The sequence below is a fragment of the Aphelocoma coerulescens genome, chromosome 13 (genome assembly GCF_041296385.1).
Source record: "Aphelocoma coerulescens isolate FSJ_1873_10779 chromosome 13, UR_Acoe_1.0, whole genome shotgun sequence".
NCBI lineage: Eukaryota > Metazoa > Chordata > Aves > Passeriformes > Corvidae > Aphelocoma > Aphelocoma coerulescens.
The window spans coordinates 2820178-2847141 of NC_091027.1; the positions used below are offsets into that span (position 1 = coordinate 2820178).

Below are 26964 nucleotides of genomic sequence, written 5' to 3' on the forward strand. Positions count from 1 at the left end.
GTATTTGACGTTTCATTACTGTTCAGCAAGTGGCTGGAGCAGGTGCACTGTTTGGAGAGGATCTCCTTGTATCAGTGCAGGCACTGCAGCAGCACCCGCACCAAAGAGGTGTTGTCGGTTCCTCTGTAGAGACAAACAAGACATCAAACAACCTTCAGCCCGGTGTCCCCTTATCACTGTTACAAATAGATCAATAACTTGCATGAAACGTATCAATACATGGCTTCGGGCAGCAGCACTGTGTGCTAAACCTTAGCGCTGGCCCAGAGGCAGGGGGACATCAGTCCCTCAGCGCCGGCCCCCCTCACCGACCTCCGGCTCCCCTGGCTGCCGCCTCAGCCCCGGCTGCCCTCACAACCCTGGGCTCTCCTCACTACGCCTCACCCCCGGTTCCCCTCACCGCCCCTCAGCCCAGGCTCCCCTCGCTGCTCCCTCAGCTCCGGCTCCTCTCAACCCGCGGTTCCCCTCACCTCCGTTCCCCTCACCGCCCCTCAGCCCCGGCTCTCCTCGCTGACCCCTCGGTCCCAGGCTCCCCTGGCTGCTCCCTCAGCTCCGGCTCCTCTCAACCCGCGGTTCCCCTCACCCCCGTTCCCCTCACCGACCCTCGGCTGCCCTCGCTAAGTCTCTTTCCCTGGCTCCCCTCACAGCCCGCAGCCCCGGTTCCCCTTATGCCCGCGGCCCCGCCGCAGATGGAGCGCGGCCGCCGCGCCCTGCCGCCCGTGCCGCTGGTGTACGTGAACACCTTCGGCTCGCACCGCTGCGGCTCCGTGATCCGCCTGGGCCGGGGCTGCCGGCAGAGCCCCGGGCAGAGTCCCCCGGGTCGGGCTGGGGCCCCGAGCGCCGTTCCGGAGCCGCGGGCCGGGCCCAGCCGTGATCCGGGCGGCAGCGGGCGGCGGGCGGGGAGCAGCGGCGAGGGGAGACCCGGCAGCCGCACCCCCGGTACGTGGGACCCCGGGAGAACCCCCTCGTGTCGGGCCCTCTAGGGGCTGGAGGTGGCTCAAGTATTGTCTTAATTGTATGTACCGGGAATAGCGGGGCCAGCAGGACCCGGGGGCGGGGAGGGGGGTGATTCTTCCCCTGTTCTGGGCACTGGTGAGGTCACGCCTCGAGTGCAGTGTCCAGTTCTGGGAAAAAGAGGAAATTAAAAGCTCCCAGAAGCCTGTTATCTTAATGTGTGGGTGCTGTGCAGTTTTGAAATCTGCTTTGTGGCATTTGAGAGACACCCACTTGCCCCAGGGTTATAATGGAGTAAAGAAGGGGACAACCTGCAGGATGAAAGGATTGACATCCTATAATCTGCTGGGACCAGAAATAAGGATCCCTCTGGAATCATGGAATGGTTTGGGTTGGGAGGGACCTTAGAGATCATCCAGTTCCACTCCCTTCCTAGGGACATCTTCCACTAGACCGGGCTGCTCAGAACTCCATCCAACCTGTCTTGGACACTTCCAGGGACAGGGCAGCCACAGCTTTTCTGGGCAACCTGCGCCAGTGATCTACAGCTTCCTTAGGAATGTATTGCAAATACTCAAAAAAAGCTTTTTAAACTCTTTCTAGGTGGCCCACAAGAGGCTAAGACTGACACCTTTGACTTTCCCATCCCTTCAAGAAACGTTGATAAAGTCATTAAACGAAAGAAGAAAAAGGTATAAAGTGTGGGAGCTCAATTAGCTGCCTTGGCATTTGAGAAGGCTGCTTGTTCTCTGTGTGTGAGAGCATGAAGGAGATTAAAAGATGGAATTGGTAGCCTGTTACTGAAAACCTTACTTACAGAAAAGAAAAAAAGGTATTATCTTCCCTCTCTGGAGGCTTTAAAATTCTGGCTCTTATTCAATAAAGCACTTAAGTGTGTGCTTACCTTGAAAAATGAGAGTATGCTGTTGACTTAAAGCCTGTACTGAAATGCTTTGCTGGATTGGGGCCAGGGTGCAGCACACCTTGCTGGGTGAAACCCAGCAGGAAAAAGCTCTGCAGCTCCTCTTCCTCTCATGTTTTAAACAAAGAAATCCCATGGGTTGCAAATAAGCGAAGGCAGGAATCTGAGCTATTAACGCCGTCCTTGTAGCAATGCAGAATTACTTTCTGCTTCACAAACGTGTTTCTGTTCCTGTTCAGCAGTTCGACAAAGGCTTGAAATTTTAAGAGGGACATTTATTAAGCAGTTACTCATTATGAGATTCTGTAATGTGTGAAGTACAAGTAATCAGCTAGACTAGAACAGAGTTATGTCATAGATATTTGATTTAAAAACAGCAAAATGCTACCAACTGCAGAGGAACAGCTAATAACATCCTGGAATATGGCTCTCCTGGTGCATTGAATAGTCTTCAAAAACAATGAGGAATATATATTTTGTTTTAGCAATAAATGTCCTCAAGAAAGGAATTATGTTTAGATTTAAGCAAGTTTCTCAGATGAGGTCCAGCAAAAGTCCAAACATCAGCATGTCAATAGCCATTTCTGTTTGTTAGGCCACCTTTGACTGAATGCTTTTGTCCACAATTCCAATTTAATCTTTTCAATGTACAAGTCTGAAACATGCCCACTACAGACAGAGCTTTATGCCTCTAAAGGTTTTCAACATCTATAAAACAGATTAATATGGATTTGATATGGAAAAGGGCAACACTGTTGCTATTCTGGAATCTGAGTTTGGGGCCTGAGTTATGCTGCTGCTGAGGGACCACATGGGTAAGTTTTTGCTCCTGGAAAAATAAACAATCTTATTTTTTCCCCCCATTTTGGATGACTTTGAAGAGAGCTTCATGGCTCTACACACGTTTTCATAAGCTCTGCTTATCTAGAAGGGCACTTCTCAAGTCCTGGATAAGCACAAGAGATCCAGGCAAGAAAGGAGGGGAGACCTCATGAGAAAAATCATGGAGGAAGTTTTGTTTCTGACTTTTAAATAGAGGTGATTCTTCCATATATCCCATATATATATATACATATATATATATATCCCTTCTTCTCTTCCCTCCCAGTCCTCAACAAAAAAACCCATCTGACTTCATAGTCATTGTGGGGAATTCAAAGTTCTGCCCTATGGATGTTTTAATGCAAACTCTTTATATGCTTCACATTTCATCTTTCAGTCCAAAGTTTGGCACAAGGTCTGGAGAGTGATTTCAAAAATGCTTGAGGAAAATGAAAGGTTCAGAAGTCGCCTGTTGAGCTGCAGCCAGTTTGATGAAGCAGGTAGGAAATGAACTGATAACATTTTATTTTACTAGAGAAAACAAATTATTAATACAAGTGAAGATCCCAAGGTTTAAGGTCCATTCAGCTGTTTGTTTTGTGTGGTAGGTGTTACAACTCACAAATGAAATTCATTCCATATTTGAGGCACTTCCAGCTTTTTTGGAAAAAACCTTTTTGTTTCATGGAGACTCTTGTATGTATTAATTTTCAGGAAGGACAGTGGAAGTGTTTGCTGCAGCCTGACATTAAAGACATGCACATAAAACATCTGCAAGTTTTTCTGAACATGTGAAATACGTAATTAAACTTATTCACAGATGGGTCCGAGGCAGTATTTGTATGAATAATAATTCATTTTTTCACGTAGGAAAATAGTGGTTGATTTCATACAGACAATAAATAAATTAGATGCTCCCCAAAGGTTGCTGTAACACAATTTAACAAAACCATCAAACATATTCTCACTCTGTGCCCTGAATGCAGCTCTTTCATTACTGGAAAATGACTTGGGAATTAAAACTGGTGCTCTGCATTCAGCCAATTTCAATTAGAGGCATTGTAGCTGCTGCACAATTTAAGATAATACAGTGTATGCTTACAAATGGAATTGGAATTTCTGGCCTCACAGTTGGATGAATTATTAGGAAAAAGAATATACTAATCCATGAAGAGCTACCAGGCAAGTAAAAAATGCCATGTTCACCCACAGCACTTTTTCTTTGCTGGCTTTGCTGCTGCTGGACGTTTTCCACATGGGGGCATGCTGGGGTGTATCCCAATGTGTAGGACCATTCCTGCTCGTGTCTTACTCTGTAAAATGTTGGGTTAGATTTCCACATGTGTAACGAGAAAACACTCCCTCAAAATTTTTCTTCATGAGAACAAAAGAAGTGCAGTTCTGGTACAGAACAGAAATCTCTACCCTAGTGGATGTTATTGAATAGGAGAAGAAATTCCACAATGTGCTTCAACAACTTATTCTGCAATTATTGTGCAAATACTCTGCCTTGTGTGGAAAAACACTTCTTCTGTTGGCTTCAAACCCAATTCCTGATTAATTCTGGAATTATGACATGACATTAATTATCCATCATGTGCTATTCATATTCTTTATATCAGTCGAGGTTCCATTGGCCTCTGTGACATTTCTGTGCTAAGAAGTTCCAACCTAATAAATCTCTCCTCCCATGGAAACTGTTCCATGTGCTTTCTCCCACAGCTGAGATCATTGCAGAAGTGTTTGTGCACAGCTATTAACGTATATGTTGGATATATATCTATGTTTAAGACACACATATATCCATGGATGTGTAGGACAGTGAATTTAAAAAAAAAAAATCTGTCTTATATTTGCTTGATTTCAAGAGAAAGGAGAACAAGTGTCAAGAAAAAAGGAGGAGAAATCTTTAATAGATTATTAGATTTCAAGTTATTTTAAGAAAAACCTCCCCAAAACTCTGCTTATATATGATTTCCTGGGTGGATTTGCCATCTTACCATAATGGCTACTTTTCTGTTTGTTATGGGCACACAATGTGCTGTTTAACCTTGGATCTATGGACAGGGCCTGTCTCCTTTTCAGCCACTCATTTCCTTTTAGAGAAAGAGCATTTTCTTTATATATAACTTCCAGTGACTTAAAAAACCTCACCTACCAACCAGTCCCTCCTCCTCGCCTCTTACTCTATCCTTAATTGTAATTTTACCCCATTTCTCAGGAGCTTTAATTGAGAATCTCCTATTAAGCCCTATTTCAGTGAAAACCATCAATTCTAATACCTTCTTTCTAATTAACAGACTTTGCACAACATCAAATCTAGCATAAGTCTCCTATTGATCTGAGTTTTTCATTAATCAAGAAGCAAATGGAATAATTCTAGCACATATTTAGATATGGATCAACAAGTCTGAATAAACTGGGTTCATTTTTATCTTCTTTTTTTTTCCTAGATTACTAAAGCCAGAAAATTAATGCTGCATTTTATTGCCTCTATAAATAGTCTTCTTGAGAGAACAAAAGTCTACTTGAATTTTAATGCTACCTATTTACTCCTTGGAATGTTGCAATTAAGATTAGATTCCATGTGACTGCAAATGATGATTTTCCTCCACCTGATGTTCTCCTGCAGGCTCTGACAGGATCCAGAGGTCACAGAATGGGGCATACCTGGACAGGGTATGTAGGCAGTCCATTAAAGGCCAAAGAAAAAGCTGAAATAAGCAAATTAATAATATTAAAAACATGCACCAATCTTGTTTAATGTTATTATAATAAGTGCCAGTTATATTCTGAAGTATTACTGACACTGAGCTCAAATATTTTCAAGATTTCAGTGATGTTTGGGGACCAGAATCAGCTCCAGCCTCACAGGGAGGGCTCTGCCCTTTGCCAAGGCTAAGGGAGGTGGATTTTGCCTTCTTCTTGATCTAAATCCTTCCATGATGGTTGAGAGTACAATGTGAAGAATCTGAACAGTCTTTATTTGTCCCACTTGATACAGATTTTTATTTTATATTGATGGGAACGTACCAACTCACTTTTATCACTTTTTTTCTCTAGGACGAGTTCATCTTTGGCTGGGTGTAGCAAGAAAAGAAAGGAAGATTCAGCCCCAATGGAAATAAAAAAGTAGTGAAAGCTTTTATTTTGATTAGTTCTTCCTGGAGTCAGTGCAAGATTGCAAAGTGACTTCAGGGAACACAGGTTCTCTGTTGTTTGCTTGGTGTTTGTGCTTCTGCTGTTTAAGAGGTTTGTTTTCACAGTGGCTTAAACAGCTCTGTTGCAAGATATTTATCTCAAGCCATTAAGGCTGGTGTTTTACTGAGCTATTAGTTTCAGAAAGCTTTTTAATAAGCATAATATTGTGACAGTTTGCTTGCAAAAGAATAGATACACATTTAGTGTTGTCTCTGTATTTATATCTTTTATTTTTGTAGCTTGTCAGGATAATAAACACAAATTCAGAAAGGCAGACCTCCTCAACAAGAAATAAACCCTCACTTTCCTTTCTTCCTGATTTGAATAAATTTGACTTGATGATATTAAAATGTTACACAATAACCCCCTCTGTTCTTTCATCCATTTCTACATGAATCTCAGCAAGTATTTTGAATATGAAACCAGGTGAATGTTTTCTCTCTCCCTGTTCATCCTGAGGCTCATAATGGTACCATCACAACCACGAGGCGTTGTTTATCTACCTGACTTCAATAACACAATATAATTTTCTTCTGTTATGCAGCTTAATACTTGAACTCTTGATTGACTGTTAAAGCCTTTTAAGCCAGCAAATTGTGTAAATGGAACATGAAAACTGCATAAAAATAGTTATGTATATGGAGTTCATCTTGGGAGTAAAACATTCACCTGTCACAGTGAGGCGTCCTTGCTTTCAATAAAAGGATTGTTTTCTCCTGGCATAATGCCTTGGTGTTTGCAGATATAATGACTGCAGTGTCAGAGTGTTGAGCTTTAATAACATGCTGGTGATTGTGTCATTAAGCATCAAAGCATTTGGAAAGGTTTCATCTCTGTTTTCTTCATAGTAGAACTGCAAGTGGGGAGCTGGAATGTGCCTTTTCAGGGACAGCCGTGGCGTCAAGGTTCTCTTCTGGTTTGTGGTTGAGTAATATTCGGATTTTACTTAAAATAGTTGACATTTCAGCTTGGAAAAGGAAATGAGAAGGCAAAGTATTCAATCAAGACATGATCATTTTTCTGGCAGAGCAAAAATGTCATAGTTCTTTGGTATTTTCCAAACACATGTTTTAGAGTCACACGTGGGATTTTGGGGGGTTTGGGGTTTTTTTGACTAAATGAGACTATCTCCCTGTCCCCACAGTTCTATCAATGAAATGTTTGCATGGGGAGTTATTTAGTTTATAACCCTGGTTTGTAAATTGTAGAGTTGTTGCTCTAACGTTTCTTTTCTTGTAAACTGCAGCTGCAGTTGGTACTTTACTGGCACAGACTTCAGGGGCCCTGGAAACACTTTTCTTCCAGATGCATAATTGCTGCTTTAACAGGATAGATGAGGTGCATTAACCTAAATCTCTGAATGAATTTTAGCCAAGACATTAAGATTCTTTGGATAAATACAGACCTCTGTCTGTATGACTGTTTTAAAAGAAATTATAAAAGATAAGTATGGCACTAAATCATCCCTGTGTGCCTCCTTCAGTCTAAAGGGTCTGTGTGGTGATGATGAGATAATTAATTGGTTGGGATCTACTGATCAAGAACTTCCATTTGGCAGTACTTTGAAAAGGCTCTTACATTTCAAATCACTTTGGGCCAGAACAGCTGTTGCAGTGGGGAAAAATGCAGATTCACATTCAATTTTTGACTTTTTGGGTGATAAATTTCAGCTTTCTGCTGTAGCGACCAGATTTCAAAGGTACAGTTGGGAACAAGGGTTATCAGAGCAGTTAAACTGCTGAAAAAAGGGCCTGGAGAAGAACCCAGCTCAAGCTCTGCAAAGCAGACCACCATCCCCATCCACCCAGACATCTGTGCATTCTTTTTTTAATTCATGTGATCATTTAAGTGTCAACTGCAAAAGAAAAGTAGTTGTAGTGTTGCATTGAAATGTCTTGCATGTTCCAAGTAAGTAACATGCTCAACAAGGAGAAAAAGGGTTGGATAAACATGAAAATGTTTATTGAAACCCTCTTTGTTAAAAGGAGTGAGAAGTGAATAAGGGACCCTCAGGGCACTGGATCACAGAGGAGAGATTCAGAAAAGAACTGATTCTGCTCTGAAGTCCTTAATCACCACTGCAGAACCAAGAGCAAGTGTCACACTGTCCTGCTGTGGCTCCTGGGCAGCACTGCTGTTCCTTCACATTCTTCAAAATGCAGATCAGTTACTTGAAGTTTTTAATAACAAATCTCCCTTGGAGTGTGAACTGAAGCAGATGTGCAAATACAGAGGTCACACTTTGTCTTTGCTTTGCCTTGTTCTCAGTGCATAATTTACCTTTCTACACAGAACACAAACTCCAGCTTATTCTAGAAGTTTGACATTTCTTTGTCTCAACTCTCTGAACAGCTGCCAAGAGATCTGAGGAGGTTCCTCGTGGTACAGAGGTGGGAGGGAGCAGCCAGGGCACGCAGAGTAGCTGAAGGCATTACTGCTGAATTTCTGTTATCTGTAAATAATGGTGTCAGACACTTGTCTCATGATCCAAAAGCTGGTCTGGATAAGCTCTTTTCCCTGTGTCTCATAAATACAAATGACTTTGGATGAAGGTAAGCAGTGGAGAGTAAAAGCCTTTGGGGTTTGTATCACTATTCCGTGCTAGCTGGAGATTGATGGGTCAAAGTTTAGCTGGAAATAGAACATCCTGACATGTTTTGGTTGAAGTTATTCTATTTGGGGAGTTCTTGCCTGGTTTCTGGAGCAGCTCAACCCAGGCAACTCTGCCTTGGAGTTCTCTGTACAGGGCTTGGGAGCTCAAAACTCCAGCTGGTGGCCTCGGGCTACGACTTCCAGCGGCTGTAAAGCTGGAAGGAGGGAAGTGCTGGGAGCCTGAACTCCACAGTGATTTCCATGTCTGGAAGCACTGAGAGGCTTGGCTGCAGCTGGGCTGCCGGAGCTCCTGCACTCCCTGCTGTGGAGCTGTGGCTCTGGGCAGCCTTCCCCGGGTGTCCTCGGCATCCAGGCTGCACAGGAGCCAGGGAGCCCCGGGAGCTCCCACAGCTACTGTGTGGAGCTGCTGTGTGCAGATGCTGCTGCTGCTGCTGCCAGAGACGATGTCACCGATCAGCTGCAGCCTTGAGAACTCGGGAGTTGTGTTTTGGAAGTGTTTTGATGTTTCTGAAGTGACCTTTCTGGGAATTTCCAGTTTGTGGGCATTTTCAAAAGGGTTTGTTTCCTGCTTGATTTGGCCCAAAGCCACCAATTCAGATAAGACCTCATTTCCTGCAGGCTGGAGGCTTGGCTTGCCCAGCAGCTCTTCTGCTCATGCCTCATCTGCTCTGGAGCTGGGATGAATTAGATTCCTGTGTCCCACCAACTGAGGCTCTGCAGTCCCATGGCCTCCGAGGTTATCATAACTTGGCCATTACAACATAATCAATCACCAAGGTTAATAATATTTCAGTGCTGATTCCTTCCATGAAAAGATTTCAGCTCTGAAGCAAAACTTGAGAGCAGGCGGTGGAGTTTCCAACATGGTTTGATTTTGGGAATGTAGAAGGTGACCTTTATCTTCACTGAACATTTACATCCAGGAAATGTCTTTGTCTTTAGGGCCCTCCCTGGTAATCAATGTGCATGTTTTAACTTCAAAGCTTCTAATACAATTTTTCATGGACTCTGACTAAGGAATAGCCTTCAGCAGGCAGTTGAATTGTAGTTTTCTTTTTCTTTGGGAGGGGGAAGTGACTGAAAGCAAATTTTGGGCATATATGACATTTTGCCTGTGCAATAGGCCCTTAAATATAAAGCAGAACGGAACTTTGATTTATAGCTCTTGTAAAAAATTCTCAGTGACATACATGGGCAGGTTTGTGTATTATGTTTATTTTCATTGCATAAGCACTTGTATAACTGTGATGGTTGGAACTTGCATAAAAACCAAGCCAGCCATGGATGGGTTTAACATCATGGGCTTTCCAGCAAACTGAAGCAGCAGGAGAACCCATGGCTTAAGTGCAGTTTTACTTTAGGAGGAAAAGAGCAAGTTTTATTGAAGTATATTACAGCCAGCGTGGATTTTTAATAAATATTCACAGAAAGTTTCTCACTTGTTAGTGACAGCATCAGGACCCTCTCATCTGAGGCAGAAAAATTCACATTTGAAAGCTTTCGCCTAGGGAAAATTAATGTGTGTAGCTGCAGTTTCATTTTGTTGGGAGAAAAGTTTGGAGGCCTCTAAGGAAAAAAGGAATATGGCTTGATCCAGGGAGGGTGAATACCTCCTGGAAAATGCTGAGTGCTTTGACCTCCCAGTGACTGTGGAACCTCTTTTATCGTGTCTCTTGTGCTGAATATGAGAAGCAGATTAAGAGAGGATCTCTTCTTCTTTCTCTAAATTTGGACGCCACGTTTGTGTCTCACCCGAGGGGCTCAGCTGAGCTGTGGGTGTTGCTGGGCTGGGCTGTGAAGAAATCTGATTTGTGTCATCTCCCAGAGGTCATGACAAGATCCCTCCGTGCTGGGAATGTGTGAGATTTATTGCAGTCCTGGCAGTCCTGTTTGAGGGGGAACAGAGGCAGATTGAAAGAGCTGTGCTGGAAGGCTCAGGGTGGCACTGACAAATGTTCCCTCTCTTCCAGAATCTTTGTAATCTCCTGTATTTTGAAATGAATAATAAACTAACCTGGCTTTTAGCTTTTTTCCCTGTTCTGCTGTATGATTGTTTTCTGGTTCCTAATGTGTGTGACAGGAAAACAGTGGTGCTGATGGAACTCTGTGGAATGGATGAGCTCCTCACAGCAGTGACTATGAGTAGTTAGACCCAGCTTAAAACGGACATGGTCACTTTTTACACCTCCTGGTATTTTAAATTCCTTCAGCTACAGAAAGGGTAAAAAATTTTGAGTATGCTGCTAAGTCATCTGTGATCTCCCAAGGAAACTGTACTGGTTTTTACTGCTTTATTGGACTAATTTTAAAATGAACTCAGGTGAATGTTTGAGAAACAAACAGGATCTTTTGGTAGAACAGTCTGAGGTGGATGATGTTACTCCTAGGATTGCCCTATCATGACTATCGTGACTTCCTGAAACTTTGTCCTCAATCAATGCTTATAAGTTTTGTAGTTTCTCTTCTTAGTAACCCCTACTTCCTGTTCACACATTTTCCAAAGCTTTCATTGAAAGCCTGGTCCCAGATTTTCAATATATGAAAACAGATAAAATACTGTTCCTTATATTAATGAGCAGGAACATTATAGGGAAAAATGCTTGGTGCACAGGAAACATATTTTATGAAGTGAGACAATGAGTGTTTCATAGATCAAGGAGCAAGTGAGTAGAATAATATTCATTAACATTGAAGAGAAATTGATTTATGTGTTCAGGCTTGAAGCAGGGAGAGGTGGAACTGTGCGGTGGCTGATGTTTTGTTTACAAGATGCAGAATTTGCAATACACTGAAACCTTTCTCCCCAAGCCCTGTTACCCACCCTTCCTCCTGGGCTCAGCTTCACTTGGGCTTCACCTTGGGCTTCAGGGGAATCTCAGCTCCAGCACCTGGAGCATCTCCTTCCCCTCCTTCTCCCCCACCCTGGGTGTCTGCAGAGCTGTTCCTCTCACACATTCTCACTCCTCTCTCCTGCCTGCAGCTGTGCAGCTTTCCCCCCCCATGCTTAAATCTGTTTTCCAGAAGTGTTACCCCCTTGGAGCCACTCTGTGGGACATGGGGGAAGCTTCCAGCAGCTGCTCACAGAAGCCACCCCTGCAGCCCCCCTGCCACACAAACCCAATGCATTAATATATCGTGGGAGACTTATGAAAGGAATAAAGAGAGGCATATATTTTTGTTGACAGAAGAAATATATTGTTTATTCCTCTGGAGTCTCATGTTGCTCATATTGCTGCTGTGTCTTATTGCCTGTCACTGAGCTGTGCTGTGTGGGCGGAAATGTCAGGCTCTGTATTGGCTCTGTAAGAAAATCTGTGTGTTACTCTGATTTCTCATACTCACTTGGGCTTGCTTTAATGTTGTCCCTACAGAATGTTCACTTTTGGGATCTTGCTGGCAACTTCAGACATCTATTTTTGCCATGAAGCATCGTGCTACATAAGTTTATTCCTGGTAGTCTCTTTGTTTGTTTGTTTGTTTGTTTGTTTGTGAGAGAGGGATTTTGCAAAGAGGTATTTTCAAACTGAAATGGGCCATACTGACCCTAAGTAGTCACAGGGCTGGTCCAGTCTCCTGGAGGAAATGGAAGTTACTGGATGTAATTCTGAGGGAGGCTTTGGATATCTCTCTGCTCATCTCCCTCCACCACACTGCCAAAATTCTCAGATGGTGCCACTGAAAAATATTGCTTAAAATGTGCTTCCACCCTGAAAAGTCAAAAGGTAAAAGCAGCATCTGCTCATTTTTTGCAGGTTCTTGCTGCTGGCACTCAGAACTAGAAGGCTTGAGAGGAAAAGTGGCTCCAAGCGCCAGTGCTGGAGTGCTGGCCATGCTGAGCTGGGCTCTCTGGGCCACATGGAATCTCTCCAGCAGAGTTTAGCTCTGATTAGTTATCAGTAGACTTGGAGCTCCAGGAAAGGTGTTCTACAGTGGTAAAATGTACAAAAAGGAAGGGGATTTCCCTCACTGCCCCTTAGGTTTGTTAGCATGAAGTGTATTCAGGCATAACCAACAAAAGTTAATGTATTAAACTCTGTGAGTTCAACTGAGTAGAGATGAGGAACAAGCAGGTAACCTTATTTGCAACCTTATTTTTTCATGATGCAACCCCAGTCTCCATGGGTTTGCACAGGTGACTCTGGAGATTTCACATCACTGTCTTTGTGAAGTGTTGCTTAAGACCTCTCTTAAGTCAGAGCATCAGCTTAAGTGTCATTAATGTAATTTTGGCTAAGCAGGATATTCATTGCTAGTGTTGATGTGGATGAAAATTATTTAGTTTTTAGATCACAGGATGCATTTGCAAGCTATGAAAGACATCACTTTGCTTTTCAACAGAGCCCTCAAGTTGGTAATTACCAGATAAAGGTGGAAAACCACAATGCCATTTTCATGGAGTGGCAATGCAATGTTTTCTTTGCTCTATGTAATAACATTTCCTAGTCCTTCCTTTGAAAATAGCCATTTTGCTGACAGAAGAGCTATAGTAGTTCAAATTCACATGTTCAATGGGAGGTAAGTATAGATCTGCTAACCTCTGTGGATGGTCAAATCACTTCAGATCATATAATGTAATATACTGGAATTTGGGGAAAGAGTTGCTGTAATTGCACTATGTTTAGAGTATCTGCCCCTCTGGGAGAGGCAGATGGAGCTGGGATTGTTCAGGCTGGAGAAGCCTCCTCTCAGCTGTGCCCAGCGACAGGAAAAGGGACAAAGGGCCCAAACTGAAACACAGGAAATTTCATTTAGACATGAGAAATCTATTTTACTGTAAGGGTGACTAAACACTGGAACAGCTTTCCCAGAGCATTTGTGTCTCCACCCACAAGAGTTATTCAAAACCCAACTGGAAACAGCCCTGAGCATCCTGCTCTTGCTGTCCCTGCCTTTGGCACTGGATGGGCTCCTTCCAGCATTGGTGATGCTGGACAGGAGCGGCACCAAATGCTCTGACAGAAGCCTTCAGGGCCAGAGGGCTTTGGCTCAGGATTTGGGATGAGACTGGGCTTCTGGCATCACTTGCAAAGTGTGTGCTCTTGGATTTTCTTACAGCCTCCACATTTTGAAGGTCCTAATGATCATCCTGAGCCAAACCAGCACAGGGACATGAGAAAAGGACTTTGCAGAGTGTATAACTTGCTGTGTATCTACACAGATCCTATCCCAGGTGGGCATGGATGGCTGATTTCTGGTATTACTGCAATATTTAAACATTATATAAGTCATTTAATCAATAATCTCTAATGAATGGGTTTTTTTACCTGCTTCCTCAGACCTATGGAGCCTAAATCCTACACTTTCCCTTACCTGTGGGGTACAGCCTGCCAGTTTCTTTGTAGGCATCTCTTCCTGGTCTGGAGTTGTAGTTTCAGTGGAAATCTTGTTCAGTCTTGAGCTGGATTGGATCTAAGGGGATCCCTGCTTAAGAAATCTTTCCTGAATTTCCTCAATATGAAATCTCAAAACCTTCTGATGTGATTGATTTTTTTCCCCCCGATATTCTGAGAATATCAAAAAACTACCTGCCAAACATTCATAACACTCCAAGCAAAAGTTGTTCAATGTTAAGTTGTATCTATGACACAACTTTATTCTTAAACCCAGAAAAACCCTCTAGGGTGAAATTTACTGTAGAAGTTTGGCCTTATCCAGAAATATGATAGAAAAAATTCCAACCCAAGCATGAAAAACTGGTGAAACTGTTGGAAACAGGATCTTTAACAGGATATTAGTAGCAGGTAGTTTTAGCTGCCCTTCTCTACTCCCTTCCTCTCTGCTCTTCCCTCTGTACTGTGAACAAGCTCTACCACTGCAGTCAGCACTTCCCCTCACTCTGCCAAAATACAGCTTGAAATGAGTTTTCACAAGTCAATTCTAAAAGGCTTTATTATGGAAACAGTTCACGCCTTCAAGGAGTATATTTAGGTCTCGTGAAAAGTGCCAAGTTGCAAGCTCTGGAGGCAAATTCTAAATTTATAAACAAATCAGGCTGAAGTCATCCCAAAGTATCCTGTGTCTCCAAGAGAAGTGCTCAGCCTCCTGCTGCAGGGGATGGTGGCTGTGGTGGTGCCGTGGCTGTGGTGGTGCTGATAGTTGAGGCGATGGTGGTGGTTGAGGTGATGATGCTGGTTGAGGTGATGGTGGTGGTTGAGGCAGAGGTGATGGTGGTGGTTGAGGTAATGCTGCTGGTTGTTGTGATGATGGTGGTTGAGGTGATGGTGGTGGTTGAGATGATGATGGTTGAGGTGATGGTGGTGGTTGAGGCAGAGGTGATGGTGGTGGTTGAGGTAATGCTGATGGTTGTTGTGATGATGGTGGTTGAGGTGACGATGGTGGTTGAGGTGATGATGGTGCTTGAGATGATGGTGGTGGTTGAGATGATGACGGTGGTTGAGGTGATGGTGGTGGTTGAGATGATGATGGTTGAGGTGATGGTGGTGGTTGAGATGATAATGGTGGTTGAGGTGATGATAGTGGTTGAGGTGATGGTGGTGGTTGAGATGATGATAGTGGTTGAGGCGATGGTGGTGGTTGAGATGATGGTGGTGGTTGAGGTGATGGTGGTGGTTGAGATGATGATGGTGGTTGAGGTGATGATGGTGGTTGAGGCGATGGTGGTGGTTGAGATGATGATGGTGGTGTGACTGTGCGTGGTGCTGATGTGACACCAGTCTGGCTGCTGGGAATAGGAGCAGAGCCCAGTATAAAGCTGAGCAGAGCCAGGGTTTGGCGTTGTCTTGCCATGCCAGCATTTGAGAATCACAGAATCCCTAAGGTTGGAAAAGACCTCCAAGATCATGGAGCCCAATCATTAACTCAGCACCGCCAGGTCCGCTGTTAAATTGTAAATGCCCCATTTACATGGTTTTTGAACACTTCCAGGGATGGTGATTCCACTGCTGCCCTGAGCAGCCTCTGCCTGACCGCCTTCTTAGTGAAGAAATTCTTCCTTACAGCCAATCTAAACCTGCCTTGGTGCAACTTGAGGCCATTTCCTCTTTTCCTGTTCTTGTTAGCTGGGAGAAGTGACTGACCCCCAGCTGGGCCCAGCCTTCTGTCGGGTATTTGAGTGGGTACCAGGGAGGGTGGCTGAGGGCCAGGAAGGTGATAAAGGGGTTGGGGAACCTTCCCTATCCTGGGAACAGGATGAGAAAATTAGGCATGTCCCGCCTGGAGAAGGTTGTGTGGAGACATCACAGCACCTTCCGGTGTCTGAAGGAGCTGCAAGGAGAGGGACTGTGCATCAGGAACTGGAGTGACAGGACCAGGGGGAGTGGGTTCACACTGAAAAGGGGGAAATTTGGGTTGGGATATACAGAAGGAATTCTTCCCTGTGAGTGTGGGGAGGCCCTGGCACAGGGTGCCCAGAGAAGCTGTGGCTGTCCCTGGATCCCTGGAAGTGTCCAAGGCCAGGTTGGACATTGGGGCTTGGAGCAACCTGGGCCAGCAGAAGTTGTCCCTGCCCATGGCAGAGGGGGAACCAGGCGACCTTTAAGGTCCTTCCCAACCCAAACCATCCCACGATCCCACGTCATTGTGTGACACCACAGTGAGGGACACAGCGATCAACGCCCCCAGGGCCCAGAGGGTGACAACAGGGGTCGTGTCTCCATACAGCCGCGCTGGATTATCCCCACCCCGCTGCCGTCCGTGCCCGGGCAGTGCCGCGGAACTGCCGCGGGCCGCGCGTGTGGCCCCGGCCATGGCGGCGCGGCCCCTCCCTCAGCGCCCGCCGCGGCCTGCAGGGGGCGCTGTGCCCGCGGGCGCGCGGCGCGGCCGCCAGGGGGCGCGCGGGGCCGCGGCGGCGCTGAGCGCGGGGCGGGAAGGAGCGGCGGGGAGGGGGGGGGGGGAAGGAGCCGCCGCCCCGCCCGCCTCAGTCGCCGGCGGAGCCGCAGCGAGCGCAGCGCTGTCCCTTCAGAACCGCTCCCCCCGCGGACACCGCGGGCTCCGCGCACCCACACCGGCCCCGCCGCCGCTTCTCGCCGCCTGCTCTGCAGTAAGTAACGGAGCCGTGCCCGCCGAACCCGCGCCCCGCACCCCAGCGCCGCCGCTCCCGGGGAGCTGGGGGACGGCCGTGTGCTCCGGGATGTGCCGGGGAGGGGGGGTGTGAACCCTCAAGGGGAGGGGGCTGCAAAAGTGAGAGAGGGGTATCAGAACCCCTCCTGGGGTGCGTGGGAGACGCGCCGTGTCCCAGAGCGTGTCCGCGGTGGTGGCGGTGCTGGTGGCACTCCCGGTGCTGCTGGTGGCGTTCCCGGTGGTGCCGCTGTCTCTCCCGGTGGTACTGGTGGCATTCCCGGTGTTGCTGGTGGCATTCCCAGGCGTATCGGTGGCATTCCCACCAGTGCTGGTGGCTCTCCCGGCGCCTTGGGATCCGTCGTGTTTGGGCTGACAGCGAGGCTGTTTGTGGGGTTTGAAGGCTGTTTGTGGGGTGTCTGCATGAGGCAAATGCTTTGGTGAAGCGAAGTGATATTCCCTAAAATCTAGGGGACCGACAGCTGGACCCAAACCGAGCAGGGCAAGGTAGGAATCGTTCCTTTCCCACTGCCCCCGTGACATTGCTCATCTCCCCCGGTTTTAGGTGTGGAAAGCCGGGTGCAAGGATGGTGAAGCTGGGGAGTAATTTGAACGACAAGAACAACAAACAACCATCCAACGAAGATGGTTTTCAGACAGTTCCTTTGATCACACCTTTGGAAGTAAATCACCTGCAGTTCCCGGCTCCGGAAAAGGTAAAACAAAATCAGAATGTGCTCCTGCATGGTTGCGCACACGTACGTGCCCCTTGGTTGTCACTGGGCTCTGGTGATGGGAATTGTGGCATATTTATTCAATAAATAAAAAGGGGTTATCTTTCAAAGCGCCTTTATCTGTTTTAACATGGCAAATAAGCACGCAGCAGTACCCCAGTGCCTTCCCTCCTCAAAAAAGAGCTCCAAATATTCATAAATATAACTGGAAAAAAAAAGCTTGGTGTGTTTCTCTTGCAAGCGCTGGGGAAACTGAGGAGCAGTGTGCAATGTGTTATTATCAGTAAGATTAATGGCCTGCTTTGAGAGGAGGTAATGTGATAACTGCCGAAATTAGCAGCTGTTTTAATTATCTCAGTTAAGATCCGTTTTCTTCTCCGTGGCTTTGGATTTGGGCACCGAGGATGCTGATTTCTCTGGGGAGAGTGGCTGAGTTCCTGGGGGACAGCCTTCCAGTCGCGTTTGGCCCCGGGCAGGGGACATTGTTCTCCCCTGCCCTCTCAACTCTCTCACACCTGAATGCAGCACTAAAACGCCCAGGAATGTGCGATTGGCTGCGGGGTGTGTTGGGATTTTTTGGCTGCAGTGTGAACTAGGAAATCTTTTGTCTACATCCCTGTGGGGATGATGCATATCAGTATAACCTGGTGAGGACATGATGAGACTGTAAAAATCCGTATTCCCCTACAGCCCTCACCAAAACAAAGCCTGTCTGCAATGTAGTTCCCAGATACCACAGAGGTGGAGCCAGCCCACCCCAAAGTACAGACAGAATGATTAGATCTCAGAAGATAATGGAATAACAGCAAAAATTAACACTGGTGATTATTGAACATATATCCTGCTTTCACCGTGGTACAAAATGAATTTTCCCTAAATGCATTAGGAGAACATGGTGATGGATGTGATAAACCTGTCTAGGTAGACAAACTGTGTTTATTTTAGGATAGAGCCGAGTCAACTGCCTTGACATCCTGGGAACCAGAGCTGTGCCAGACAAAGGAGCTGGTTCTGTTCTCCATGTGCCTCATGGCAATCAGGAGCAACTTTGCTGCATTCAGGAGAGTTAGGCTTCTATGGATTGTTGTGGATCAGAGGCTAAGCCAGCCCTTATCTGTGACTCTGATAAATAAGATTAAGCAAAATAATTTCGGCAAAGCAATATGATTTGTCATAAATGTCCGAAAACCTCGGGGGAAACTGTAGGTGTGTAAAAGTCGCTCTGATGCAGTACAAAGGGCTCCTTGAGATCACCCAGTGTCACATGACAATGTGGAATTTAAATGACTTGTGGATCAGGTGAGACATGGATTACCCAACAAAGATCTTTTCAAGCTAATCGAGGGCTAATGAGCGCTCTCAGGACCACCACAGTTCCAGCTGCCTGTTGGTGAACAAACACTGGCGCGGATCGGTGTGGTGTGATTCGTTGCCGATATTTTCTGTTTAAACGTGCCCACATCAATAATTCACGTGTTGTTAGGTTGCATTACCTTCATCAGCATATATTACTGCCAGTGCATCTCCTGACATCCATATTTTTCTTTGCTGGAAGTGTAGGATGTATCTCTGAGCGTGATTCAGAACTCATTAGTCAGAGCAATTGATTTCTGCAGGCTGTGGTTCATCTCCTCCATGCAGCAGGCCCGGAGTTAACGGGCTGGAAATCCCTTCACCAGGAGGAGAGGTTATTTATGATAAAAGCAAAATAATTCATGACCTGTTTCCTTTGCCTTCTGTAGAAGGGGTTCTGTTGGGGTGAGTTCACCCCGGGGTGGAGGGGCTGTTTGAAGAGCTGCTAATAAGGAGCTGAGCCTCGGGTGAAAAGCTTGGGCAGAGGTTAAGTGAGAGGGGCAAATTGCGGCTTTGTACTTGAGAAAGCAAAGCTGCTGCTGAATTCAGGCAGGCTGTGCCCCTGAGGAGGAGTGGACATGGATTTCAAGTGTTTCAGGGTGTATTCTTGTTTGGACTTGCTTTGCTCTCAGGAGATTTGGTTAAGAAAACGCCTAAAACTGACTTTTCCCCCCTGTTTATTCCTAAAACCTGCGAGCAGTTGATTTTTTAGCCAGGGAGAATGAGATCACAAGGCAGGGAGCTTCCTGTGCCTCGTGCATGGGGTGCTGCAGGAGCGAGCAGAGCCCAGCGAGCCGCGGTGTCGGCTCTGGGGGTCAGCTCTGGGGGTCAGTTCTGGGGTTCAGCTCTGGGGGTCAGTTCTGGGGTTCAGTTCTGGGGATCAGCTCTGGGGATCAGCTCTGGGGGTCAGCTCTGGGGTTCAGCTCTGGGGATCAGCTCTGGGGATCAGCTCTGGGGGTCAGCTCTGGGGGTCAGCTCTGGGGGTCAGCTCTGGGGATCAGCTCTGGGGGTCAGCTCTGGGGTTCAGCTCTGGGGATCGGCTCTGGGGATCAGCTCTGGGGGTCAGCTCTGGGGATCAGCTCTGGGGGTCAGCTCTGGGGATCAGCTCTGGGGGTCAGCTCTGGGGTTCAGCTCTGGGGATCAGCTCTGGGGGTCAGCTCTGGGGGTCAGCTCTGGGGGTGAGCTCTGGGGTTCAGCTCTGGGGGTCAGCTCTGGGGATCAGCTCTGGGGGTCAGCTCTGGGGGTCAGCTCTGGGGATCAGCTCTGGGGGTCAGCTCTGGGGTTCAGCTCTGGGGATCAGCTCTGGGGGTCAGCTCTGGGGGTCAGCTCTGGGGGTGAGCTCTGGGGTTCAGTTCTGGGGATCAGCTCTGGGGATCAGCTCTGGGGTTCAGCTCTGGGGATCAGTTCTGGGGATCAGCTCTGGGGATCAGCTCTGGGGTTCAGCTCTGGGGGTCAGCTCTGGGGTTCAGCTCTGGGGATCAGCTCTGGGGGTCAGCTCTGGGGGTCAGCTCTGGGGATCGGCTCTGGGGATCAGCTCTGGGGGTGAGCTCTGGGGTTCAGCTCTGGGGGTCAGCTCTGGGGTTCAGCTCTGGGGTTCAGCTCCGCGGGGCTCTCCAGCCTCGGGGCTTTCCTGCCCTGCCCCCCGATCCCGCTGCCAGCAGCCACTGGGAGGCAATGCTGCGGGCCAGCTCCTGCATCGCACCCTCGGCATTCCACGGACAGCCGCGCATTGTCCTGGCAGCCTCCTGTAAGTGAAACCTAAAAAAAAAACCCACCCTGCTAAGTATTCCCCTTTCTGGGCTTCTCTTTGCTGTCAGAGAGGATCTGCATTTAGGAAACTGTGAACTTTTGACCTGGATCTGACCTTGGGGTCAAGGCAATCCAGGGTGCGTCAAAACCAGGGCAGGTAGGTTTGGGTGCAGCTCAGGGCTCTGTCCTTGCTCTATCTGGTAAAGAAGGAGTAGTAACAGTTTTGGGTAGTGATCCAAGAGTGTACAAGGTTTGTGTAGGGCAGCCCACCTGCTGCCACTACAATAATGCCGTCACCTGGTGTGTATTTGCAGGTTCTGTTCATTTATAGGGTTGCTTTTTTTTCAGTTGAGTCTTAGATACCTGCATGCAAGTTGAAGAACATCAAACCTGTTTTTGTTGGATCCTTAAAAGCAGCCCACAAAGCCTGTGGAATCTACAGACTGAAAATTGTGGTTTAAGGACTTTAAATACCTGGTTTTTTTCTTCATTTTAAGGACATTTCTGTAGCTGAATCACTTGAGAATCATTCAAAGTGAGTCTCAGCATTAACCTATGTAGGTATTTCACCAGAGCTTCTGTTCTCTCTTCCCAAGTGTTTTCTGTGTCTGGCTCCTCTTTTGGAGAAAGGATACGGAAACAATATAGAAATGAGGCTTTTGCTGATGTGAAGTAATCTCTGAAGTCCAGCTCTTTTCAGATAGTTCTTTGAAGAAATCATGTGGGGGGTGGGGGGTGAGAAAGGAAAACACTTAAAGATGTGCTCAAATTGACTGTCTGTCCTTTTGGGGGTGCTTTCCTAACAGCCTTGTTTTCCAAAGCACTGAGAGCTTAGCAGCTCCCTCTGACTTCCACCTTGCTGCTGCTGGGAAAATGCAGGCAGGATTTCAGGAGGCTTCCATTTGGCAACTTTCTTTTCTAAAATTGCAGACCACTGGAATGTCTTTTTCCTTCTCCTACCAAAGGAGGATGTCCCCTCCTCACGCTGCTCCTCCTGCAGCATCAGCATTCTCGTCCTTCTGTCAGCACTTGTGTGTCTGCAGGGGGACAGATGTACCCGAGGCAGGAATTGTCCCCCTGAAGTGCTAAGCCTGCTGTGCATTTATATTTATTGACAACCTTCAAGCATTTCCCTTGTCCCCTATTCCCTTGCTGGAGCAGAAGGCAGAGACAGGTGCTCTTAAATCATTTTTACATGGCCTTTTTGGTGAAATCCATCCATGTAACAGCAATAATAGCCCCATCAACAATGACAAGCCCTTGACCTGGCTTTTTATGTCTCTGAATTTCATTTCTTCTGATTCAAAAAGAAAAAAAAATAACAAACCCAGCAGAAGTCTTTTATCTTTTAGAACCAAAGGGGGAAAGAGGAGCTCTGTTGCCTTGTTTTCCAAGGCATAGACAAACAGCTTCAACTGTGATTGTGTCTCTGCAATGATAATGCTGGAAGATGTGCAGCTTTTCGTGGACCATTCTGTTCACTGAAATTTTAAATGAGACCAACAACTGGGGACCCCTTGGTCTCTTGGCTCGCTTCAGTATAATCCAGCAGGAAATACCTCTGTTCTGGCAGTAAAATCCTAATTTTACATAACACAAAAGTGCGTGAAAGCTCTTGTCAGGCTGAAAAAAACATCCGGCATCTCTTTTGTGGTGAAGGCTGCAGAAGGCTTATCATGTGGTCCATTGTTCTTTATTTTGAATGCATCAGGAGGCTCGAGAATTAATTTCTCTAGTGGCAAATTCCTGCCACCAACCCAAGAAAGCAAAAAAATTAGATCTAACAGCTCTTTTCAAATGCTTTTCCCACCCTGTGCCCCTGGCCACATCCCTCTCTGAGTGGCTGAGGCCATGCATTTATACAGAGTTCCTGGAAATCAGGGGGGTCCCTGGTGTGCACAGCCTGTCCCTGTTGGTTTAACAGAAAATAACGTTTGGTCCTGGCCTGTTGAGCAGGAATAATTAAAGAGTAGCTGGATGAGTGCTCCTGTACCTCGGGGAGTGCTTGGAGCTCTGTCCTGGATACCAGTGTCAGCCTGCCCTCTGTACAGCCTGAAGGCACGAGCTGTCAGGGCAGCGTGGAGCTGCTTTTGGGGAGCTGCTGCACGTGCTGGGGCCGGAGGCAGCTCGGCATTCCCAGCCTGGGAAGCTGTGGGAGCTCCACATGCAGCCGGGGACAGGCAGCTCCTGCTCATCTGCTGGTGAGGCTGGCGGGATGGAGCAAATGGCAGAAGGAGGGATGGGGCAGGGATAGTGATGAGGCAGGAGGAGGAAGGAAGAGGAAGAGGGAGGAGAAGGATGGAAAGGGAAAGAAATGATGGATAAAATAAAGGAAGCGAATAACAAATAAAAAGGAACAGGCAGGCTGTCTTGCCTTTCCCCATCCTTCCCTTTCTCCCCTTGGGATACTCTCCCTTGTCCCCACCAACACCAGTCTGAGCCTTCTTCTCACCCCCCTCCTACCCTGGGCAATCGCTTTGTCCTCTGGATCCGTGTTAGAACTGAACACCACCCCTGCTCATTGGGCTGTAATCAATCCTTGCAGCATCACTCTCGGGCAGAGCAGCGTTTGGGGAAACCTCCTTGATTCTGTTTGCATGTTTTGGACAGCCCTGCTCGTGTCCTTGGCAGTTCCTGCTCCTGTTGGGATGTCACTCTGTGCTGGCCTCCCTCTCGCACACCAGCCCCTCCTCTAGGGCTGTTCCCAGGGTGCCCACAGGGACCTGGAGCAGCTTCCAGCAGCCTCCCATCATCCAGAGAATGTGCTGCTGCTGCAGAGCTTCACTGTCAGCATCCCAGGATTTGTGTGGCTTGGGCAGAAATCTCCCTCCTTAACTGCTCTGCCATCAGTGCCTGAATTAGGGGCTTTAAAGCTGCCTGGTTTTGTGAGCTCCATTACCTCTCTTAAGCCCAGCTATGTCTGCACTGCAATTCCTCGGAGCTGCATCCTGCAGAAGCAGCAGGAATGGACACAGGGAAGTGTGTTAGGGTATGGAGGCTTGGCTGAGCCTGTTCTTTTTTCTACCATAGAAGCCCAGTGCTAAGGGGGGAAGTGATTTCAGCAAGAGGGTCAAGTGAACCCCTCATATCAGTTTCTTACTGGTCTAGAAAGGAGAACCGGGCAGGAATCTTGGCTGCAGGGAAATCAGTGGAGCTCTGCTAATTCACCCTGGCCAATTTGCCCTCACTACAGCTGAGTGATTGATTCTTTTGTCTGCTTTGCTAAGCCCTCTCCTGGATGAACCTACTGAAATCAGTTTTTCTCACCCCACCTCCTGTGGGTTATGGGCACCTCGGGATTTGTAGGGAGACTTGGCTGAATAAATTCCAGGCTACTTTTGTTCTTGGGGCTGTGCCTTGCCCTTCTCAGCTGCTTTCAGCTCCCAGTGCAGCCTTTGCATTCTGTGCTGCCTTTCAGTGGTGATGCCAGGGCTGATTACATTTGCTGTCTTTGTCCTTTTGCGATGTTCCTTATGCCTGGAATATCTTCCTGGCACTGATTCAGGAGACCACTTTTTCCTACCACCCTCTGTGAAACTCATTTCCAGCACAACACCCGTTAGATGAGCTGATACGGGGTAAAAAAAATAGCAGAGTACTGACCCTGGCTTTTTCCAGGGACTATGGATTTGATCCAGGGCATCTTTTTCTTAACATTTTCATTTTTTAAATTTTATTTTTGCTGCTTGATATTTCAGGCATTTTATGTATTCAAGTAATGACTAGAATGCTGTTACCTACATCGCAAATGCCAATTTTAGTACTAACCTTTGGGAAGTCTGCCTGCTGAGATGGGTCCATCCTGTAGATTTGGAAGCACAGCTGCCATGCCTGTAGGGTGGGACATAGCCATAATCATTTGGGGAAGCTTGAAAGACCTAATTCTCTAAAAATCCGGGAATTTGCAGCATGGGCATTGCCAGGTAGTCTGAGATATGTCCACCTTACCCAGTTTCTGGCAGTGGCCAGGGCAGCAGTCAGGGGGAGGTACAGGAGATGCTGCATGGAGCTGCTCGTGCCTATCAATGTTTCATCCTAAGCCTGCAAGGCGAGAGACTGTTTTAAGCCCTGAAACATGATTTTCCTATCTCTTACTATATTCTTTTAGTGCTGAGTATTTTAACTTCAGCTGCTGTTGGCAATGTGCACATCTCATTTGCTCTTTGGAGCTGGCTCTGTGCGAGGATTAGGCTGGAGAATTGTGTATGCAGGCAGGTGATGGATTCTGGCCATTGCTTGGCTTGGAGCACACGAGAGGAGAACCTGCCCCAGTCTCAGCAGGTTTAGTCCCAGCTTTAGGTGCTGTCACCTGGTCCCTGCTGCACCCTGAGGTCCTGCTCAGCTGCCGATGCTTTGCTGGGTAACAAAGGCAAAGGAAACCATGACACTGGTGCCAGTGAGAAGTTGATATTTTCCCTTCTGTCTCTGCAAGGAATGGAGAAAGATGTGGAAAGGAAGGAAGCCGAGTCTCATTTTCATTTAAAAGTGAGCATGACTAATCCTCCTGGAAGCTGGTGGGGGTGTTACAACCATTCTGTGGGACTACAAAGTCCAGCTTTGAACTTGGAAGGAACCTTTCTCCTTGGTAGCAGCAACACATTTTGTTTATCTCTTCTGTCAATCTGACAGCCACTCCGACTGAGAGACTCTTCATTATTAATAATCCCAGGAAGTAGTATTTTAAATTTTTATGGTTTGCGCTTTGCAGCACCTGAACCACAATATATTACATGCACCGTGGCAGTGGAGTGGGAATTACAGCAGGGCTGCATGTCCTTTTCCAAATGAATAATTTAAAGTTTTCACAATGCCAGTTATGTTAAATATTATTACTCATTTCTTCAGGGAAAACCATAGAGCTCAAACGCAAATATAAAGTGGCAATAAATGATGTTACATTTAGCCAGTTGGAGACAAGGCTCAGAATTCATATCAGTTCATTTTCTGAAACACTTACTTCATCCCTTTGCTGGAAAATCCTTTTCAAGGTTCCATGCTTAATGGGATATTTTTCAATTTGTCACATTTCACATCTACTCTGCTCCTTCCTCCTCACAGCAAATGCTTTTAATATAGCCCACTTGGTTAGAAGCTTGCTTTCTTTTCCCTTTCAGCAGCCCAAATCCCTGGATTTCCCAGCACTCTCCTACTGTTTACCTTCTCAAGGTTGTCGATGATGGATTTCCTGCTGGTGTAGGCAGACTCTCATCTGTTGTTTCTCACCTCAGCACACCTACAATTTTCCAAAGCATCACTACAGAGAGGGTGCATGGTCCTGCATTCATTAAAGCTGAGGAAAGATTTCTTATTGATCCCAGTCGTGGCACTAGCATTAAGCCTGGAATAATAAGAGCATTTAGGTTTAGGACTCAATAAATGTATTCGCAAACAGCATCGTTAGAAACACCTTGTGTGGAGCAGGATGATGGATGTGGCTTGTGGTCCTGTTGTGGTGGGGTTTCACAATTTCCACAGGCCGTTCCCTGCAGCCTTCTCTGAGCTCTTCAGAAGCGTTTGAGGGACTGGAATGAGGAACCAGAAGCTCCAAGGAAGAGAACAGAATGTCAAAACCTTTCCAGACTTGAAAAGTTACTACATCTACTGACCTGGGATGGCTGAGGGGCACAATTCTGCAGATAGCTGACATTTTCCATAGGTTGTCTGACTGCCTTCCCACCCCAGTCATCCTCTGCTAGTCCCTAACCCCAAATACTTTTATGGAGAATCTGCTGGAGCTCCAATTCTCTCTCCTTAATGAAAGTCTGAGAAAACGCCGTGCATTGTAAGAAGTGAACCAACCGTGGTCTGAACTCCTGACTCAGCCACCAAGTGGGACTCAGCACATTACTGAGATTCTTTTTTTGTCTTTTTCCCCTACTCCTCCATGAGTAATATGGGATCCTGGGGTCATGCTGTGTGCAGAGTGCCCTGAACACTTGCTGGAGAATTCCCCAGGATCCCCAAGCACCGGAGGTGGAGCTGGCTGTGGGAAGGAGCCTGAAGCCAGCTCCGATGGGCCAAAGCACTTAAATGCACACTTAACTTGAAATATCCGGCTCATCCTGCTGATGTTAATAGGACTACTTGCATGTTTAAGTGCTTTGCTGAATTGGTGGTTAATTGGCTCAAATTCTAAACAAACCTGGTTAAGGAGGAAGCGGCAAGGACTGCGGTGTGGGTTCCCATAATTAGATGTGTCTTTTTGCTGGTCCTTTTCTCTCCTCTGATATTCTCACAATCACTCTGCAAACCACATCTCGGAAGCAACTTCCAAAGACCAGCTTTATTTTGGAAGTAAAATGAAGAAAGTCCCAGGTCATGTATTGGTGTTCCCTTTACTGCATATGCAATGAACAGCTCAGTTCCTGCAACTTTAAGGTGTCGTATCTCTGGGAAATGGTGTGAAAACTTTAAGAACAGATCACAGGAGCAAGATAATCTGCAGGGAGATTCGCTGAGCTAAATCCATCTGGAAGAAGTTCCCCCTTAGAGCGGCTCTTTTCCAACGTGCCAGCATCCCAGAGGAGGGAACGAGGAGATGGCATTTCCTTCACTTCAGTTTGCTTTGATTTGCAGCTTCCCCAGGACCCCAGTTTCCCC

General features: G+C 46.7%; 2 protein-coding genes across 3 annotated transcripts in view; both read left to right on the forward strand.

Moving 5' to 3' along the window:
- Positions 1-668: 668 nt before the first annotated feature.
- On the forward strand, positions 669-6398 carry C13H5orf47 (chromosome 13 C5orf47 homolog). The gene is made up of 5 exons (XM_069029162.1): positions 669-939; positions 1558-1646; positions 3096-3198; positions 5331-5377; positions 5762-6398. Exons 1-5 carry the CDS (start codon positions 669-671, stop codon positions 5786-5788), a joined length of 537 nt encoding a protein of 178 aa, XP_068885263.1. The 3' UTR covers positions 5789-6398.
- A 1960-nt stretch (positions 6399-8358) lies between these two features.
- NSG2 (neuronal vesicle trafficking associated 2) overlaps positions 8359-26964 on the forward strand; it is a 40721-nt gene continuing 22115 nt past the window's right edge. Inside the window, exons 1-2 of one of the 2 annotated variants that reach the window (XM_069029152.1) lie at positions 8359-8451; positions 17094-17244. In XM_069029152.1, coding sequence (XP_068885253.1) covers positions 17116-17244 — 129 coding nt within the window. In that variant the 5' untranslated portion in view covers positions 8359-8451; positions 17094-17115. Of the gene's footprint in view, positions 8452-16376; positions 16512-17093; positions 17245-26964 lie in introns of those variants that run through there. The other variant, XM_069029151.1, reaches the window with a different exon arrangement.